This window comes from Sebastes fasciatus, chromosome 19 (assembly GCF_043250625.1).
Source record: "Sebastes fasciatus isolate fSebFas1 chromosome 19, fSebFas1.pri, whole genome shotgun sequence".
Taxonomy (NCBI): Eukaryota; Metazoa; Chordata; class Actinopteri; order Perciformes; family Sebastidae; genus Sebastes; species Sebastes fasciatus.
In genome coordinates, this window is record NC_133813.1 from 19,116,741 (window position 1) to 19,134,180 (window position 17,440).

A 17,440-nucleotide genomic window follows, 5' to 3' on the forward strand; every position below is an offset into this window, starting at 1 on the left:
CAGCAGCATTCATTCAGGTGAACTTCTCCCATTCAGCCTTGATCGATGGTCGTTCAATGGGCTGGCTGGATGGTGCAGATGCGCTCCCCCAGCGAGAGTCGTTGGCCGCAGATTGCGGCAGGAAGACACACTGCGGGATGGAGTGGGGGTGCCATTGTACGAACTGGCCCCGGGGCACCCCGTGGATTTCAGATCCCGACTTGCGATGGTCGACCATTAGCTCCTTTTCAGATTGGAACAATAAGTCTCAACCCTTTGATTCCGCCCCACACCCACCTCCTCCAGTCTCACCCCCCTCCTCCCATCCTCTCCTCTCCCAACAAACATCAGGCTGCAGTTTCACCCTGGTCTGGTTTGCAGGTCTTAGGGCCAATACCTGGCCTGCATGGCATCCAGTCTGATTATGGCCTGGAGGTCCAAAACTGGTCTGAGGACCAAGGTGCTGTCTGCAGTTGCAATAAACAAGTGTTGGGATATCTACAGCCTAAAACGAATGAGCACCAGATTAATTATAATTATTGGGGTTTTTATTTTATTTTATTATTTTATGTCTTATTTTTAATTGTAATTTATTTTATTATTTTTTTAAGATGTTGGGATCATGGGGTGGGCTGGGTTGGGATACAGTATCTATAATAAAGTTGTTTGATTATTTGATACTTTTCTGAGAACTACTGTAAAGCATCGTAATTCAACAAATAAAGAGAATTACACATTATTTTAAGTAATACAAATAAATTAAATAATTTTAGGCTTCACAATTCAACAAATAAAGAGTTTTACAAATTATTTTAATTAATAAAATTAATTAAATCATTTTAGGCATCACAATTCAACAAATAAAGAGTATTCTAATTTATTTTAATTCATCAAATACATTAAATAATTTAAAATAAAGTAATAACTTGAATAATTATTTTTGAAGCCTCTAGAGCAACGTTTACTCTCTTTGTTTTTGCACTATGGCCCCTTAAAATGAAGTGAAACCTGACTGGGGAACAATTTGATTAAGCAATGATGTTACTTTCGCAGATTGTTCTATTTTATTTTTAAACAGGGGAAGTTTCGGTGCATTATTTCACAAGAAAATGTGGAAAAAACAACAGAAATATATAATAAAGTCTAGCAGAAACAGAATTTCTTCTTCTGAGTTTGGAAAGGAGGTCAGCACTCTCTCTCTGCCCTCCGAGATACAAAGTTATGTAGGTCCAGGACCAGGGAACCTTAGGGGGACCACACGAGCCTGCTCAATAGCTTAAAAGACATCAAACCCCAACCCTACAAGCATTGTCCTGGGCCATGGACTTGGGGGAATAATTGTCATGCAAAAGACAAGACAGCAAGAGAGATAGTAGACTTCAGGCAGGGTTTCAGAGAAAAGAGAGAGCAGAGCACCGAGCTCTCAGGGTGTCCAAAGAAGGGAGGGGGGGAGAAGAGAGGGGGGTCAGTGTTGAATAGCTCAGTACAGTGAGGAGGAGATGTGTGAGGGGAGTATCTGGGGATTTACTTGAAACCCCCCCTCAGATGTCTCAGATCTTGTCTTTAGTTCTTTTTAAGTGGCCTCTTCAAGACACCTCAGAGATCTGCTCGCGGGGCAAGACGGGTCAAACAGAGAGAGAAAGGGAGAAAGTTCTAGATAAAAGAAAGCAGCAGTGTGAATGTGTCGCACACCTCAACCAGTCACACCAGTGGAGGGAAACTACCTCTACCTTCAGCAATGTAACCAAACCAACCCCAAAGTATCAGACTATTGCTCAGTAAAATGATTGCTCTTCTGACCTCACTGTGTATAAGCTGTGTGAATTCAAAGGAAAGCAATACTGGGCGTATGTGTGATATCAGACTCAAAGGTTTTACCGTCACATGATTGACAATCAGTCCTACTGTAAGAAACTTGTTGATCAATCGATCTCTGATCAGGTTATATAGCCTTTTGTGTAAATGTCGCTGTGACCGTGATTTTCTTTTTTTTCTTGACATGGTCTTTCATTTGAGGATGTAACGGTTTTTACTCATGTCTGCACATGTGAAAATGACACGTTAGTCTACAGCTGCACTTGTCACCTTAAGAGGAGATAGTGTGAGTTTCATTTAGCGGTTCATGTGGTGACTAAAAAAGCACTTCTGAGAAGTTCCATTTAATAGGAATACCCTGTTATAAATAACTTCCTGAACACTGCAATCTACACAACTAAAACGGTTATTTTATTGCATTATTGTAATGTTTTTTCTTCTTCTAAAGATAGATATGGGCATAAATACAAGCCACTATCTTTAAGGAGACAGCTTTGATATTAAAATCCATGTCATTCAGACCTGAATTCGTTTTAATCACTAACATTTCAGTAAAATAAAAGAAATTGGCATCCTGAATAGCTGTGATAAAACAAATTAAATTAATTTAATTTGAAAAAAAACAACAGATAAGGGCCAAGCTAATTTATGCTTTTAATGTTTTGGCAGCTCATAAGCAACACATAAATGACAGGGAGAAAAAAGTGTGTTATGTCTTCTGGAAATGGCCTTCAATTGTTATGTTCAGATGAGCAGGGTGAAATTTACACCCATGAATGTGTTAATCTTTGTTTTTTCATTTGTATTTTGTTTTTTTACCAACTGAATATTTGTGTATCTGTTAAATTGTCTTAATTGTTGAGGAAACATTTCTTCTTTCTGAAAGGGGATTACATTATTTCATCAGATAAAGCTGATTTTTTGCACTTTTACAAATAAAGTAAACAGAAAGATTTATGTCTCAATACTGCTTTGTCAAGATGAATATTTGTACTGTTTTAAAAGTTACTGATTTGATAAATGTAGATACTGCCCATCCTGTTGAGCAGCACAAACGCCCCCGCAAACAAGTCTGATGGCTTTTTGATTTTCTTCCTAACGGCCCTGCCTTTGATAGCCACCTTCACAGACCCTCCACCCACCCAGGTTTTTATCCGAGGGCCAATGGCTGCCTTTCTTCCACCGTCCGCCGGCACAAAGGGCTTTTAATGGCCCTTGGCATGTAGCTCAATGGGGACCGGAGACTGACCCAACCCCTCCCCAACACACACACACGCACATACAACCACATACACAAAAACCCACATGGAGTTACATGGAAGCTTTCTCTCTGCCCCAACCCCCAACACACACACACACAAACACTTTCTGGGTGTAGTCATGTTGTGTCCTGACACAAGGTAAAACAAGGTCAAACAGTATCACCAAAAACCAGACAGAAAGTCAGCGACAGCTTTGATGCAGAGGCGACACCAAAATGTGTCAAACTGTGAAGTGAAAGTTGTGATGGCAGACTTCATTAGCACAGGAAATGCTCATAGAGCTGCAGTTTGACCCTGCTGATTCAGCAAGACTAAATGTATATTTAAATGCATTTGACTTCCCTTTTTTTGTCAAAAAATTTCTCAATAAAGCGGTCTAAGGGTTCATAATATTTAAAGTTGAACTGGATACACCAAAAAATACTGGTTGTTCCATTGCTTAAATATGATGATGATGATGATCTCTTTAACCTTTTAACATCAAGTTTCCTTTTATTTCCTCTTTATGGTTGGAGAAATCATCTTATCACATATGGTATATATTCTGGATCAGCTTTTTTCAGCACTTCATTGAAGCTACATGATGTTTACACTGAGTATTTTATGGCAACACTATTTCATCAAATGGAAAATTCCCCAAAAATGTCTTGTGAATAATTTTATACCCAAAATTCAGTCTGAAATATTTGGCATCTTTGGAAACTAAAAATGAAGTTTTGTGTGTTTGAACAATGTTTGGCTGTACAGAATTAGTTTGTATTGGCGGTCCTTAAAGATAACACAGATAACATCAGTTGTATGTATTTCACTCAACACCAGATGATAGGAACACGGTTGCCAACTTTCTTTGCATTGCTTTTCTGATGTGCTTCCATTGTATTTATCACAAATAAAACCTCTTTCTATATTTCTTTCTCTTTTTTTCTGTTTTATTGAACCCATTTCTGCCTGCAACTGAAGTATTTCATTTCCTTTGGTGAAAGTGTTCTTGCCTAAGCACAAATGTTAAGAAATTTTCAAAATCGGTTCAACCATTTGTCTGAAAAGTGAGTTTTTCGTATCATACTATATCTAATATTTGGGCCCATGTGACTACTCTTTTTACCATAGACTCCATTATATTTTAGGAAAAAACAGTAGTCCCATGTGCCCAAAAACTAGATATAGTACGATAAGAAAATGGCTGTATCTCAGAAACTACAAGGAGCACAATCAAGTATTTGGTAACTATGAACTCATAACAAGTGGAATATCAAAGATATGCACACATATGCGATGTGAAAAAATATTTAATGTGGAAAACATTTAATAAACACATTGTTAACGTTTTTAATAATTTTTTAAAACTTCCTGACATTGACTATTAATAAAAGTGGGATTTTTCATGTGATCTAAAAATGTAATGGCTGTACTGTTGACCAAAGCAACCGGTCGGTAACGAGACGGTAACGTTTCTCTCTGCGGAGCCCCGTTACTTCCCAAGACATGGGAAACCTCTGTTGGTCTGGAGGAGCTGCAGCATTTATTTCTGCACAAACGTCCAGAATATTCACTAGATATTCTCAGAGCTAAACTAACTCTTCTGCAGTGTGGAGTGAGCGCGCGTTCACGTCTAGAGGTGGAGCGAGTACGCGAGAACGCGTGCGCTGTCTGAGTGAAGGCGAGCAGGCAGAGGAGACGAGACAGCGGCCACACGCGAGCGCACATATGCGAGCGCGAATGTGTGCCGATCCGCTACATTTATACGCTTAGAAAGTTACAAACAGTCCCTTTAAATGTCAGAAAAAAAAAGAAAAAAGAAATTGTATTATTATTATTAATATCATGACAAGCACAAAAGGAAACAAAGTAATTGCCACATGTGGTAAAAACTTTTAATTCCAATGCTTGGTCTGCATGTACAGTACAAATATCTATAAAAAGTGAACACATTCACTCTTTGTATGTACATTTTGCAGCACGAAGTTAACTTGGGACCGACAAGAGGACAGAGAGGAAAGGGGGACAATACAAGATATAGTGATATTTACCGCCTACACATCCATCAGTATAGTCCTTCACCAATATATCATTCAAGTGCTCATAAGTCACTTTTGCTAACTGTACATTCCTCCTCCTGCAACAGGATGCATACATACAGGAGGCAGAATAATTCATCAAAGCATTGCCACGGTACAGTCAAACCATGCAAACAGACATCATCAAGTACTTCATTTTCATATATATATATATAATTATAATCTATACTCTTAAAATCTTTATGTGCAGCTTATATGACAAGGAATAAAATTAGCAACACCGACGGTAACATTTTTAATGCTAAACCTTGTGTTGTACAGGGAGTTTTTACAGAGGTATCACAGAGAGTATCTGATTTTAAAACATTTCCTGGGTATCTGTTAGGAATGTGGTTTAGCCACTAGCTATGCATGACAAAACAAGGAGAGGGAACCTGTTTCTCAGCTTATGTATATGTGTGTGTGTCTATCAACATTCTTTGGAAATAGCTGCAGAAATGACGGAAAGTAACAAAAGGGGAGGATAAAATCTTAACTCAGAGTTTGACGTTTAAAACAGGACAGAACACCTATAGGGACGGATCTGAGAAGACTCTCAAAAGCTCATGTTAAAACACAGGAATGCTCCAAATCAGTGACAGAAATAAATTAATAAGGAACCCAACATACATTTGTAGTATTAAAAGCCGTACTCGGGGCAGATATAGTAAAGGGCCAACAAGAAAACAATCATTTTTTTTAATCACCTCCTCTGCCAGGATCCTCCATTTCTATATGCATGCAATGTGAGATCAAGTGGTTTCTTCCAGAGTGTGTGTGTATATATATATGTGTGTGTGAGTGTGTGTGTAAATTGTTCAGCATTTACTTGTTATTCCCCTGATAATTTAAAGTCGAGTCGTCAAACAGAGGGTTCTTCACTTCCATCTCTCCAGTCTGTCAAGGAGGGAAGAAAATTGATTTTCAGTCATAAAACATCATCAGAAATGATTAGTTTTGTGTGTGTGTGTGTGTGTGTGTGTGTGTGTGTGTGTGTGTGTGTGTGTGTGTGTGTGTGTGTGTGTACCCACCGGTGCAAGTCCGGGGCACTCGTATACTGTGAAGTCTCCTCCCACTTCCTCCTCATCTGATGTGACCTCGGTCTCAGGGACTTTCTGTTCAGGTTTGTTACTGAAGAAGGAAGAAAAAGTTAAGGTAAAAAAAGGTGACAAGGTCAGAGGATGTGGCTGAAAATTTGAAGTCCACATTAACACATGAGAGATGGGAAATAGGGCAAAGGGAGGAAGTGGCAGAGAGAGTGTAGAAAAACTAAAAGAAACTTACTTTCCCATTGAGAGCATCTGCTGTTTCTGATGTTGGTAGTGGTACATTTGTGCACTTTGGGCCAGGTTTTTATCTCCCATCTGAGGAAATAACGGAAGCGTGGGTGACATTTGGAAACAGAAGCTTCGATAAACAACCACACCTTGTGGTTGTTGCAGAAGAAGAAGTGAGGAATGGAAATAAAGCAAGCCAGTCGTGCGCTTACCGAGGTACCGTTGGCTACGGCAGCGGGAACGCCTGCCCCTCCGAAGGCCGGGTAGTCCACCTTCTGAGTCAGACGCGTGTCTTTCTGCAACCTGTGGGGGGGGGGCATTGTGATACTGAGGGCTGTTTCCTGCATCCGGTATTAAAACATCCTCTAACCTTATGATACATGAACAGCAAATGGAAGTAACCCTTTAAGGGTAATCAAGACGTATAAATGATCAAAACTGGGAGTTTAAAGGTGCTATATGAATTGTAATTTTATGGGACGCGCCAAAATTTTAAAAATGACTAATTCACAATCATAATATTTTTCCCAGAAAAGTCATATTTTTATCTGTTACCTTTCTAAAAGTTCTGTGGGTGTATTATTTGTTTTAAATATTTGTCTACATAAAAATGTTATCAATAAGACCTTTAAACAACCAACATGAAGTGAAATGGACTGAGAAATCCATCCATCAAATTATCCCTGGTCAAAAAATGAAAAATGTCTTTGAGCTGCTAACCTCTTAACAGCTTGACGTAAAGGCTAACCCCTCCATAAAATGTTGTGTAACTGATGATGGGAATTTTGCTGGCATTAAACAATGTGATACATACTCCAATTTAAACATCATGATGCCAGCTTACTTGTCTATTATACTTATTTGTTTTCCAATCACATCAAACAAACTCTGAATGTACATTTATTAGACATTCAATAGTGTAAATTATAACTCTTCTCCTCTTAATTGATTACAAAAATAAAAAAATAGAGTTCATTATTTGTAACAATTGATGCGTTTTATTATGCTATGAAATCTCACTAATACAAACTCAGATTGGTTTTTGTATTGTATTTCATTTGGTTTAGAGGAATAATTTAGACAACAAAAAGACTAAATGTAGCTTTCTCTTGCGTTCAGGTGTTCAGACTTACTTAACGAAACAGACGGTTGCCAGGATTACCGCCACGGCGCCCACCGCAACGCACAGCGAGATCATAACTGCAGGTTGAAACAAACGAAAGAGGATATGAAAGGGGAGCAGAGCATGTTAAGGAGTAAATAATGAGTGATTGAGTGGGAGTCAGATGACTACTCTGCTGACACATTTTTTATGGGTGCTAAATATTAATTATATCTTAGCTTCATTTGCAGATATAAATGCTCTCAACATGTGAAGAACAAAAATGATGAAATCTTGCTGTCACCAAACTGCTTAACAAGAAATGAGGCTGACAAAATGACCCAAAATTTTAACAACATGTAATCCTATTGAATTTTTCTCCATCATCACTGAATTCTCTTCCATCAGGGTTTCAATTCCTGGTTGCAGGAAAGCCCTCCGGTCTGTGTTGTTGAGGACATAAAATCATACTCACTGACAATGATGTGGTCATTTTTGGATGCTGGCACAGCGATAGAACCGACTCGGCCCAGAACTCCAGTGGCCCTGGGCTGGGGGGTTGGAGTGTTAGGAAGGGCGGAACCTGCAGGGGCCGTAGTGGTGGCATTCTGGGTTTTAGTTGACTGATGATCCTGGCTTTTCTGTTTCTGTTTGAGGGCCTCTGTCCTGCTTTTTTGAACATCTGCGACGGCAGCTGGAGAGAGTGAAGAAGACACAAAATGAGAGAGTCGGAAGCAAAGGCTACCATGAGGGGAAACAACACCATATCTGATGGAGATCATTGTCAATTAGAGGAAATGTGGGGAGAAAATTAAATCCTGTATCACTCTCTATACTAGAAGAACTTGTAAATCCCACACCTCCAGACTCAAAACAGGAAGTGATATGTTAATTACTTATATGGTTATATTTCTGTTTTCAAGGTTTGCTCTCAGGGCTCTTACCAGGATGTTTGGATTGCTTTTTCGGCGGCTTCGTCTCTATCACTTCCTGTTTTTCGATGACAGAGTGGATGTAATCGATCTCTTCATCCAGGTCAGGGTAGAATACTTGGCCTAAAGAACACACAAGATTCAAAGTTTCACTGATTAACTTCAACATAAATAAATTAATAAATAAACTGGCTTTAATTGTCTTTAAGTATAAGCTAAAAAGAAATTAAAACGGCAACGGGAAATCCAGATAGCATAAAATGTTGCACTCACAGTGACACAAAAGGCTTTTTAATACAAACAAAGCACCTTCATTCATACACATAAAATACAAATCCGTTAGTAACCACTGACAGTGACTTCATATTAGGGCTGCAACTAACGATTATTTTTATTATCGATTAATCTGCCGTCCACAAAATCTCTAAAAATCCATTGGTCTAAAAATCCATTCCAGTTTCTTAAAGTCCAAGATGATGTCTTTAAACGTATTGTTTTATCAGTCCAAAACCCAAAGATATTCTGTTTAATATGATATAAAACAGAGAAAAGCAGTAAATCTCCATATTTGAGAGGCTGAACAGCATTTTCTGCCATTTTGGCGATTATTAGTCGACTAATCGTAGCAGCTCTACTTCATATGCATCACAAGCACAGTTACGAGGGCTAACCACCTATGACCAAGGTGAAAAATGATTTTAATGATTAAACAATTGTCAAAATAGCTGCAGATTCACCACTAATTCACTAATCAGCTTTAATTTGTCTCTACTCATGTCCCATTCGCTTGAGGTTGGGCTTTTCTAGGTCTGGAAAACACAATTTTGCAGCTTGTCCACTTTTATGACTAACTAACTGTAAGAAAGGGAGAGACTGAGAGTACATGCATATGGTTTGGGCATGTATACATGCGTTTCTCAGGGTCTTCTTGCCTCTGAAGTGATGAACAGGGAGTGTGCCCATGTGTGTTGTTTGTTTGTGGACTGATAAAAAAAGGAGACAATACTTAAACGGTTGTTAACAGCCCTTGAGGCCAGACAGCGAGCCACATTCCTGCAGTACTGCCGCGCCGTCCAGGGCGACCACGCAGGGCCGATAGTGTGTGTGTGGCCGGGGGAGGAAGCACCGCAGGGGGGCCGGAGCAATCAGCCAAACATTGGCTTCACTGGGCTTCAGTTGCTACATTCACAATAGATCCCATAGCTCGCTGCTAATAGCGGTGATCAAAGTGCTATTCCCCTCTATAAAGTTGCCCTGCAATATATCAAATATCAAATTATAGGTGTTTGCATGCAAAGCTGGAGGCGGCAAGTTATGAGAAAAGAAGAATACAAAAAGCGCAAAAAAGGGTGCTTGCATAAAAAGCAAATTTATCAGATGACACATTCAGCATCCTTTGACAATACAAGCTGTTTCTGTTAGAAACCAGTGCAGAAAAATAAATGGCAAGTGCTGACAAATGTGTTAGTACACATTTCTACAACCACCTACGTTACATTAATGATTACAGTGTCACTTTCGCTCCAGAAGGCCGGCCATCTGGCTGAGCTAGTGTGTGCGATATGACATGCCAGCACTTTCACTGCCTGCTTTGTTATTTTCTTACCCCCCTCCACTAATGGCCATTTAGTGCACTCCATAGCAGGTGTCTGTGGAGGCGGGATGCACCATCTGTACTTTGCAGGTGGTTGAGGGCTCCAACCGTGCCCGTGTGCTCGCCAGGAGCACGTGGTAATACAGGTTTACATTTTTAAAAAGATGAGATATTTATTGGTGATTTTTCCAAAGTATGGATTGATTTAAAATCTGTAGAGAAATGGTTAAAAACGGATGAGAAGTGCTTCTTTATATGGACATCCTTAGGACTCTACCAAGGTCCAAGTTGACAATACACCTTAAAAAAAGGTGGTGATTGTGTGTATGTGTGTGGTTTGTCACACACTGACTAAGCACGCACACCTCTCCTTGTGTAAGAGAGTTTTGTCACCGGCTTGATAATGACCCATAACCTCTTGAGAGGCACCCAGGGGGCAGTTGGGTACAACAAACAAACACTAAACAGCTCAACAGGGATTGAGGGTCACACACATCTGTGCTGTTGTAGTTTTCCCACTTAAAAACCATTCACATTTCTTCCTCCCCCCGAAACCACATGCGTGCACACACACACTCTCGCTGTCCCCCCATTGTTTAAAATCTCTAAACCAGACAGATTTCATAGATTTTGTCACTTTTTGGCCGACATTTGTGCGGGAATTGCAAAAATGTAAAGTGATGTAATCGTACAGTATATCCTAACACTAGAAGAAAAAAAAAACACAACAAAAAGAAAACCTTACATCTGAAGAATCTAAATGATTTCAGATGAGACTTTACTTTTCTTTATATTTTGCGACAAAACTTGCCATGACATAAGTGACATATAACCCAGGCAAAAATATCTATCATCAATTTTTTATATAATTGATATTGTGTCAATCAACTGATCATTTCAGTGCTGCTACAACAACCTTCATCAGGGGTCGCCAAAGCTTCATGCAGGGTCGCGAGGCCTGGTGTAAGACAACTTTTTTAAAAATACAGTTGGCTTATATCTCAATTAAATGAAAAAGTTATTGATAAAGGATTACTGGATTATAGGACTAAAAGATTGGATTATTATTTAAGATATAAACAGGATAATGGCACGGTGAAGACCCGAACACAAGCCTTCCCTCTCTGCCCCTTGTCCTGCATTAGAAATGTACACAGTTAAAACAACCACAGAGCTGATAGAACAGTGGCCAAACACTGAATTTGTCAAAAAAGAAGCCTATTAAGTATGTATGACTGTCAAAAATTCAAAGAAATACATAATACTCAATGATAGAACAGGGGTCCCCTAAAGAAAAAAGGTTGGGAACCACTGATACAGTGTGTCCTGCTGCCCTCTAGTGGGGGATTTAATATGTGGAGTATGTAGAAAGAAGAGAGAGACTACAGGTCTGACTTCATTCTCAAATGATCTGAAAAAAAGCCCCTAATAGACGGTTAATAGGAAACAGACCAAAACGGTCACAGTTTCAACAGAAACTCATATGTACTTTATTAGTTAGTCTGTTTTTAGACTGAGGGAGTGGTGTGTTGGTAAGGAATGCATTGTGGCAGTGAGTTTCCCTCCCACCTGCTATAAAAAGGTAGTCTAAGCTGACTGCAGAGCTTCGAGTAAATACGAGATATCTGTTACAATGTTCTCACCTTCAGTCAACAGTCCCACTTGTCTTTCATCCATCATTTCAAGTTATTTCAAGTTAGTACATTCCAAGTCCACAATAAAACAATTACTACTTCATGGTCTCTTGATTTCTACAATACAGTCAATGTTGAAAATTATTTTCTTTTTCAAAGTAATCTGAAAAAGCAAAATATTCAAGAGAAAATATGTACACAGTATTGCATGTACATACTTCATGTATTTTTTTTCAAATATAGTTAAAAAAAAAGGTACAGTTTCATCTGAAGAAAAAAAAAATCTGTCGGCCTCCTGTCTTTCTTTTTCTAATTTACTGTACACTTTCTGAAACTAAAATTAATCGCCGCCTTGCGGTTGTATGCCTCCGCCACCCAGTCCAGTTGCAGTTGACAGCCATGTCTGTCCAAAATGTCACCACTTCATCATTTTATCTTATTATACATGTGCGTGATATTGTCATAATTAGCACATGAATTCTTGAGTTATGGCCGAAAATGTATTTTGTGAGGTCACAGAGACCTTTGACCACCAAAATCTGATTAGTTCAATCTTGAGTCCAAGTAGATGTTTGTCATAAATTTGAAGAAATTCGCTCAAGGTGCTCCTGACATATCGCGTTCACAAGAATTGACCGGACAGACATACTGTACGTACGGACATACAGACAACCTGAACACATAATGCCTCCGGCCACAGCTGTCACGGAGGCATAAAAAGTGCAACTTTAATATCCATTGACTGCAGGTGTAGATAGCATCAAAACTGCAGGAATAAAATCACCTTTCTCGTCTCTACATGACCACATCAGCAGGTCTAAACTGTATCTGCTGTTACTTCTCCTGCTGCTAGGTGGTGTAGGTTGGACTGAAAGTGTAGGTCCAGAACTGCAGGTGCGGAACTGGTAGCCACTGCTTACTCAAATAGTCAAGTATTAGTTACAGCCATCTAAACGTTCAACAGCATTTTGATGCTCTAGTAGGGCTGGGCGATATGGCCAAAATCTTCTATCACGATATAGGTAATTTCATATCTCTATAATGATGTATATCACGATATAGCATGTTTTTCTGGTAATTCAGTAAATAAATAGTCTATATGAAATAACCACATGGTAAGGCCTATTTTTGTATACTCCTGTGTGAATTAAATACTTGACAAATGAAAAGTAATTTCTTATTTAATTAAGAACTTTAGTGCAAAATTAACTAACAGTTTCACGTGAAATTATAGAGAAAAAATATATAAATATTTCCACATATATATATATATACACTGTTTGTAATTGCATTGAACTGAGTGTTAATGTAAAGTGTGATGTAAAAACAAAACCTTTCTGAGAAATTCGAGTTAGTGTGTGCATGTTATCAATTTAGATAACAGAATTGTGCATCACGATATCTCGATATATGACTTCATCACGATACGATTCCACTGAAAGACGATAAATTATCATATTGAATTATCGCCCAGCCCTTTGCTCTGGCTGAAAATTACACCATGCAGTTACAATGTGTGACTTTCCAGTAAAAAAAAATCCACAAAAAAATGTTGAGTTGATGCTATTTGACAGATTCCTTGTACAAAGTGGAATAGTGGTGTGTATAGAAATGGTGGGATTAACATCGACAACCATGAATCTGTATATAAATAAATGTAACTTTTACATAAAACAGTAGTGATATCAGATGGTGATACCATTCATTTCAACAGGTTAAATGCAGTGCACCTTGCTAGCGATTCACTCTAACACTAAGAGTGAGTTGTTAGTAACCTAAAACTGTAGTTTGGCTCTCCACCAGTTTAGTGATATAACTCCATGTTACCAAAGTAAACTGCTGCAGGATATTTGCTCATGGTGCGTGTCACTGAGCCACTCCAACAGCTGTTTGAGTGTCTCCGTCTTAACAGTTTGTTGTCTGCTCTATAATGTAAAATATATATATATAAACATGCATACACAAAAAAGGGGGAACAAACGAGTCCAATTATTGATATGTGTGGATGTGATAAAAAACGAGCTACAGGAGGACAGAAAGAGACCGCTGGGTTTCATGAAGACAGCCCTGCCTTTAGCACATACATAAAACATACCATTCAAAGTTTTTGTGCGGCTTCTGAACAAAGGACATGATCCAAGGCATACTTTATGTTTACCAATGGCAGTGCACGCCTCCATGTCAAATACAAGCAGGTCCTACTTCCAATAAAAAGCGCTGCCAATCTCACTTGTTCGCCTACTGTATTTGTTCATCTTCTTTGAGTTGTATTGACATGTTAGACATTTTAGACTCTATATGGGATTTCCAGTGATCACAACAGCAGAATAGCCTTGAATTCCTGCAATTTACAGGCAGTCAATCTGACCAACAAGTGCAAGGCCACAGACGTATAATGATGTACGACAGAGAAGCGTTCATATAATAATTCTGAATGCAAGATATGCAAGGGGGGCGTATGATTTAGAGGAGAGGAAGTTAGAAAGAGGAGCATTGCAGTAAAAGATGTACTGTTACTGCAGTGACTGGGCTCAAAGTGAGGATAGGAGCCATGACATTATAGGGAAGAGAGAGGTAAACACAAGCCACAAGTGGTCTTACAATTTCTTTGATAATCGATTAGTTGATTTAATCGAAGAAGAATTGAACAAGTATTTTTTATCCCTATGAAGATAAATGAATACAAAAGGCTAAAGCATATTTGTGAATATTATTTTGAACGAGCAAGTCTGTAATGTATGATAATTAACATCTTTCACTCCTTGAGGGCAGTGGTGTCCTCGGCCGACTTTACCATCTTTCAGAGGCTGTAGCAGGTGAAGATACTGGCATCACATGAAACTAGAAAACCCAAGGAATCCATTGGTATCAACCATGTTATGCTACCATGTCGGGAGAGAGGCTAAGTAGCGCTCCAAAGTTAGGCTAAATTTAGGCAAGTAAAAAAATTGTACCCACGAGTCTCCCCTTCACAGACGTGCCGACAGACTTGTCTCCAAAATGTCAAAAGTTTTTGATAGCAAATTACATCATGGATTTTTCCATGGTGTTCCTCAAGGTTTTGGTGTCTTAATGTGGTATTTTTTATCATTTTTATCAACTCTTGATTGGTAAAAAATGGTTAAATTTAGCACCAAATCTGTGTAACAAATGGTATCAACCAAACGATTGCTGCAACAACTTAAGATACATAACAAAGCAGGGGATTGGCCATCATATACTATATATACGACATAATGTTCTTAGCCCTTTCACACTTTTACAATTTATTTTAATGAATTCATTATTTTTTTATTTATGATTTATGACTAGAACAACTTGACACACAGTGCTGAGCTGCATCTCAAATTAATCTTCAGGTTCCCAGCTTTCGGATGATGTTCACCACTTCTATGACCATATAAAATGGCTAATGGACAAAAAAAAGTCAACCAAGACCCCATCGTACAATTAGTCAACAGCCCTATTAACAAGCAACAAGCAGAGGCAGTGTAGAAAATTCAACCTCTGCAGAGCCATTGAGTGAGCGTGATGGTGATGACGAGATGTGGGTTTGTAAGACGGAAGTTGGAAATTGAATTGGAAGAACAAGTGGGTACATTTTCTTATGCAAACTGTGCTTACTGACAAAGCGACGGTTTAGTCACAAGTGTATATGTGTGTGAGTAAGATAAATAAAAGAAAAAGAGAGAGAATGAAGTGACTTATACAGGGAGGGGAGGGTACTGGCAAATCGTGCGTCAGAATCAACAGTTTTAATAATGTGCATTTGTCATGCTTTGGCAAAGTGCACAAACATTTTAGATAATCAGCTTTTTAGTCCTGAAAACGCAGCCAATATATTTCCTCTGATGTGACTTCAGAGGTGTAATTTGCAGAATGTAATGCTGCCAAACTACCAACGCAGCAGCTGGACTACAGCTCTTTATCGTGTTTTGATGCATTAAGAGATGTGCGCTACCGCTGACAAACCAAATGTGGCATATTTAGTGAAATTACAGTAATTTCATCCGTTCATTTCGCCATTTTGTGTGTGTCTATGCGTATATATGTGTGCGTGCGAGTGTGAAAAAGAGACAGAGTTGATCTCCCATGCGGATCACTGTGTTCTGTGGTCTCTCGGGGGTTTATGTAACCACTAGGGAGCTTTAGCTGAGGCCTGTGATGTGCTGGATTCACAACACCACACAAACAGCAGCACCACATATGGGATGCAAGTCCAAATACTAATAACGGATCATGTTTTATCATCATATGAATGTGCTGCAAAGAAAAAAACATCCTCTCTTCTTCTGCATGATGTGACCTTTCTCTCCAATACATCCTCACACTCATCTCCTTCTCATGTTTACTTCTCTCTCTGATGCTGCTGCCAATAATTCGAGCCAAGTTTGTATCCTCTCCTGCCGCACGCAGACCCGTCTAAATTATTAATCCTGCAGAGAACACACACACACACGTGCCCACCGACAGACATAAACACACACACAGACGGTCACACACACTTTCGTGCAGAGGCAAGCCAGTGCGCTCAAATATACACAAGATGTTTCTAATTCTCTCTCATTTTCTGCCGTGCCGTGCATGCCAGCAGTGCAATGTCATGCCACGGCAATCAGAAAAATAAGATTTAGTTTTGCAGCTTGGCTCTTTCGTTGAATGAAATTAGATTCAGTGATGGAGATGGAGGGCGAGAGAGAGAGAGAGAGGCATGTCGTCTAAGTGATTAAAGCTGCCAGTGCGGGGGCGGTGCATGTGTGTGTGTGTGTGTGTGTGTGTGTTGCAGACGCAGCAGGGACACGGGCGGATTAAAAAACACAGAGGATCAGACCGCAACACAGTTGTCAGAGATATGGATGGGAGAGGGAGGGAGTGCGAGAGCGAGGACCACAACAAGGACAGAGAGAGAAGAGAACTGGACAAGAAAAGAGCGAATTGGAGGAGATGCATGAGATACTGAAAGGGAGGAGGAATAAAGAGGTCAAACTAAGATTGACAGGGGAGGAGGAGGAGGAGGAGAGCGCAGAATCAATAGGCAACTGAGGAAACAGAGGTGGAGTGGAAGAGAGATGTGGGCAACAGGATACAGAGATAAATAAAAGAGGTAGTGACAAAGGATGAATGTGGAGTGAAGGAATCAGTCAGTACATTCACATGCACTCTTGTTGTAACTGTCATTTAAAACCTAAGCAGGTTGTCTTAGTGGAATTGAGGTTGTAATTACTCAGTTTTAATCAATCTTCAATTTACTCCTGTCAAGTTCAATCTTTTCTGTGTTGTCCTTCATCTATAAAAAGGTGGCGCCTTCCAATTCCTTGTTTTGTTCGACCAACAGTCCAAAATCCAATTCAATTTCAATATACAATGATATAAGACAAAGAAAAGCATCAAATCCTCAAAAGCTGGAACCATAGAATATCTGACATTTTTGCTTGAAAGCTAACTTCAAGCTAGGGTTGGTAATGTTATTCAAAAACATTTTTTGTTATGTTTGTTGAAATTCTCTTCACATTAAGGCTGCAACTAACGATTACTTTAATTGTCGATTAATCTGTTGATTATTTTCTCGATTAATCAATTAGTTGTTTGGTCTTCAAAATGTCAGAAAAGGGGGAAAAATGATGATCAGTGTTTCCCAAAGCCCAAGATGATGTCCTCAAATGTCCTGTTTTGTCCACAACTCAAAGATATTCAGTTTACTGTCATAGAGGAGTAGAGAAATCAGAAAATATTCACATTTCAGAAGATGTAATCAGAGAAATTCTATGTTTTTTTTCTTAAAAAATGA

At 39.1% G+C, this 17,440-nt stretch overlaps 1 protein-coding gene across 1 annotated transcript in view; it reads right to left on the reverse strand.

The window, feature by feature from the left end:
- Positions 1–4,916: 4,916 nt before the first annotated feature.
- The window catches only part of npdc1a (neural proliferation, differentiation and control, 1a), a 26,529-nt gene continuing 14,005 nt past the window's right edge, over positions 4,917–17,440 (reverse strand). Inside the window, exons 3-9 of the mRNA XM_074617192.1 lie at positions 8,437–8,547; positions 7,968–8,186; positions 7,524–7,590; positions 6,603–6,693; positions 6,398–6,477; positions 6,145–6,244; positions 4,917–6,010 (exon numbers count right to left, since the gene is read on the reverse strand). Of these exons, the coding sequence (XP_074473293.1) occupies positions 5,939–6,010; positions 6,145–6,244; positions 6,398–6,477; positions 6,603–6,693; positions 7,524–7,590; positions 7,968–8,186; positions 8,437–8,547 (740 nt within the window). The 3' untranslated portion in view covers positions 4,917–5,938. The remainder of the gene's footprint in view (positions 6,011–6,144; positions 6,245–6,397; positions 6,478–6,602; positions 6,694–7,523; positions 7,591–7,967; positions 8,187–8,436; positions 8,548–17,440) is intronic.